The sequence below is a fragment of the Oryza glaberrima genome, chromosome 10 (assembly GCF_000147395.1).
Source record: "Oryza glaberrima chromosome 10, OglaRS2, whole genome shotgun sequence".
Lineage (NCBI taxonomy): Eukaryota > Viridiplantae > Streptophyta > Magnoliopsida > Poales > Poaceae > Oryza > Oryza glaberrima.
Window position 1 is genome coordinate 11,237,369 of NC_068335.1, and position 4,335 is coordinate 11,241,703.

At 41.8% G+C, this 4,335-nt stretch overlaps 1 protein-coding gene across 1 annotated transcript; it reads right to left on the reverse strand.

Moving 5' to 3' along the window:
- Positions 1-463: 463 nt before the first annotated feature.
- Positions 464-4,335, reverse strand: LOC127752449 (scarecrow-like protein 21). Its single transcript, XM_052277818.1, has 3 exons — positions 4,143-4,335; positions 1,026-2,764; positions 464-905 (listed from the first exon to the last, which is right to left on the reverse strand). Exon 2 carries the CDS (start codon positions 2,674-2,676, stop codon positions 1,051-1,053), a length of 1,626 nt encoding a protein of 541 aa, XP_052133778.1. The 5' UTR covers positions 2,677-2,764; positions 4,143-4,335; the 3' UTR covers positions 464-905; positions 1,026-1,050.

The window sequence follows — 4,335 nt, forward strand, 5'->3', positions numbered from 1 at the left end:
CAGATGGAGTGTGTCTGTGTGGTTCATCGCGACCATGATAGAGATTAGAGAAAAATGCATCTTGTGGAAATCACGACCAAGAGAGTATATTAAACAAAACTACAGAAGGATTTAGTTTAGACGATCATGTTGCATATTTCGCATTTGCGCAGCTAGAAAACTGCATAAAAGTATAATCAAGCGTATACACTTGGTCATTAGAAATAGCAATCAGCAAGATCAATCCTATTCTCCTTAAAAAAAAAGATTAATCCTATTCAACGGAGTTGTATAGGAAAAATTATAGCACTGCGATGGCCATCATGCTCCAGGCAGTCTCTCATCAGAAAAATTCTTCAACCTGAGCTATTTTCAAGCATGCAGAACACCATGCTGCTGCATACCAAAGGCGCACGCACACACAAAATAAAAATATATATATATGTACTAACTGCATGGTACAACACAGGTACACAAATACACGTGCCAGAAAATAGCATCATTAACAGACAATAATACTGATGTTATATAGCATTCACCCAAATTTACAAGCAACTACACAGGTACACAACTGACATAGAAAACTAGCAGCCAACTTGGGCCTGTCTAGCTTGATCACTGAACATTACAACATGTCAAACCTAAGAGCAAGAGCATCCAGCCTTGGATGCAATACCAGATTCCTATATTATACATATTTAGCATGGATAGAACAAGGTTACGACTTCTATGCTACGATTGTCGCACCAGCTGATGTTGAGTATCTCAGATGATCAGATAAGCGTTGAATTAGATGGATGGTGAGCATGGGGAGATTGAGGACTAGAGATATCCACAGTTATAGTTTGCATTATTCTACACCACTGCAAAGCAAAGCTCGTGTTACATCTTGCACCTGCAAGCTGGAGATGGAGATGTGATGGGACCTGCGAAACGATGGCAGTGTACAAATTAAGCATATGATTTCAGATGTAGGAACATGCAAAATAATTTAAGTACAAATCACTGGAAGATGAAAAATTGTGAGATAAAAACAATGCACGTACATGAGCTTCTTCTTCCAAAGACATGTCAACACCATGCAGAAGATACAACCAATACTCTATTCTTCCATCCAAGGTAAAGGACACCATCTCGCTCCTCAAGCCTGTAGAAGCTATTGTAAGTATGCAACAGCGTTTTGATGGTACTGTTCACCACTGAACTCAGCGGGTATGGCCGAAACCCTGCCATCGTTAATCTTGCCTTCCATTTTCCAAAGACCTCATGCCTCTCTACCCTCTCAGCACCCTCACATGCGATTAAATTGACAATGTCCCGCGCCACACAGTGTTGCTCTGCGCTCATCCGTCTCTTATCATCCCTTGGGAGAGCGACATCTATCGACTCAAACATGGCTGTGTAGTAGTCGAGAGTCTCCAAGTATCTTGGGAAGAATGGCCGTGTGTTTGTATTTGACTCCTGCTCAACAAGAGTCACCAACCTAGGGGAGAGGCTCTTGACCATTCTTAAAATCCTATCCCGATGGTTTTCTGTGCTTACACTTTCATCTGGAGTGTGATGCAGCTGATAGGCAAAATTCACAACAATAACTTCACCAACTCTTATATCAAGATGCTCAAGATAAACCTCATGGCTAGCAGCTGGAACAGCATTGAACTCAAAGGGCAGACCAAAAGACTGAGCAACTTTATACAATCTCATACCAACTATATCCAGTCCACCACCTCTGGCGTAAGCAGAATTCGAGTCATCTATACCAGTGATTCGTAGAAATGGTGGTCCTCCAGGCCTCGCTGCAAGGGCCTGTATTAATGTCATCCATTGACTCCCTTGTGCAATTTGGAAGTCAATTATGTGAACAAAGTTCTCTCCCTTAATAGCTTCAGCGATGGCGCCATTAGCTGACATATAACCAAATTTGAAGAATGGGCATATCTCGTAAAGAAGATGCATGTATGACATGAGCTCAGAGCTTGTAGGCTCCTTACACTTCAAGGATTTATATATCTTACTGCCAGAGGAAGAAAGTCTGGCAACAAGGCCTTCCAACATATAAGCCCCCAATCGTTGCAATGGATCACCAGAGACAGACACCATCTGACCTAACTCAGATATCAGTAGTTCTGTCAGCCGAACATCATTCTCGGCAACAGCCTTGCCACATGCTATGATTACTTGCTTCAAATCTCCTGTATTAATTCCCAGAAGCTGTCTCCAATTTTCTGGTGTTGCCATTATGTTTGGTTGCAAGGCGCTCTCAGGGCTGTCATAAGCTATGTCTAGCTCAGGCCCAAGAATTGCATTCTCCAGCTCCCTCAGTTTAATCTGGAGATCTGTAATCTCTGTGACACAGGATGCACTTGGAGGGGAATTGTACGTGTGGTCTGAGTGGCTATCATGATGAGACAGGGGGCTCCCGCTAATAGGAGAGATGCTGTGAGAAGATGCAGAGCTATGGGCAGGATGAGCACCATTTGCTGAGGATGATTCTAGAGTGCAGTACGGCGCTTCAAATGCTTGAGGGCTCGAACCAATCTTCTGTGACCCATCATCAGAAGAAGCGTAGTGAGCATCCTGATGATTTTGTGTTATATAGAACCTACCATTTCCCCCTGAAGGCACTGAGTTATTATAGTACGGCATTTGAGAATCATCTGAACATATATATGCATGGTTTGAAGCCCTAGCTGACATACTGGTGAAATCTTGTGGAATGGTACTCAACAGGGAGTTGATCCTGCCGTCCTTTTCACAAACATGTTCAGTATGTTGATACCATCAACTGCAATACAAACAAGATTGATCCATGTAAGAGACGGATACATAAGCACATTGTTAAAAAGGTTTTTTCATTTAACACCTAAGCTTCATATCGACTTCCACTATGCCATAGCATATGGTGTTCAACTAAAATTATATTTTGGAAAGTACGATTAAAGCAAACAGAATCAAGGGTATTTGTTCAATGGATTAGCTTTCAGCATAAGTTACATCTGAAATCAAGAAATCTTGTTAATCAATGAAATAGTTGGGACTTGGGACCCGCTTTGTAATAGATATGCAGGCATGGCCATCAACATATTAGCTATAAAAAGCAGCCAAAGACCAGACATAGGTCCCCAACATTATAAATGCAATTGGGAACCATTACAAACAAGAAGCATTTTTTCACATTACAAGTTATTAATGGCATGTGACCTCTTGCTTCAAAAACAAAATAAATAACCCATATAAGAAACTTAATCTTTGTTACCTAACAGGCCCGTTTGGTTCAAGCAAAGTAAGCTCAAATCATAAGAAACCTGCGCTATCGTGTTTATCTTTTATATTTCATAATTACGAAATCGTGTAACTATACAAAAGAACCACAATATGCTATTACCAAATTAGGGGAAAAGGGAACCATGTGACACAAGAAAGCTATCCAAAAGAACCAGTTTTGTTCAGAATTAATGGAAAGCTATCCAAGAAGTTGATTAACTAGAAACACAGCAACAAATGTCCCAAAAGTTCAGTTCTACTGGGTCAACTAATTAATTTCTGTTCCAATGGATCCGGCAGGATGCGAAGAAATTGGTAGGGCATTGATCCCATTAGGCTGGCATTATGACAACTTTTCGCTAGCAATTGAGAGATCAAAACTCCCAAACATGTGGAGATCAGAAAAAAAGGCACACAGGTCACTACTACTTCTGGTCAGAAGCAGAACCCCTATATGAAAAAGGAGAACCTAGGAATGAAATCATTGATGCTTAACTCCTGTGTATCTAACAGCAAACCAAACATAAATATTTTACTACATTAAAACATAAAAAATATACTAATATGATAAACCACCCTAAGACTAGGGTCAAAGCAACTAAACCTACCTCGTTCTTTAATCTCCCAACTCAAGGGTCTCACTTTCACCATAGGGTTTGGAGTCAAGATACACACAGAGCCAAGAATCCATGGCAAATTGATTAGAAGAAACGATTCACATAACAAACCAACAATCAGCAGCAAAATACACCACACACCCCTCATGACCCAAAATTAAGACGAACTAAATACTAATTATCACCACCAACCCCGGAGAAGCTACATCAATCGCACAACCCGAAATCACCCCCCAACATCAAGAACAGCAAGAACCGCGAGAAAGAGAAGAAATGACATACCATCCCAAGAAACAGGCGTCCTCGAAGCCGGCCAGATCCTCCACCGGCAACAGAGGTAGAGGGAGAGAGCAGCAGGAGGAGGAGGGAGGAGGAGAAAGGGGAATCGGGAAGGTAAAAGCGAAGGGAAGGAAGGAGGCGTGGGGGGTGGAGTGGAGAAGACGACGACTGCGGCTGCTTCGCTCGGTGACGGAAC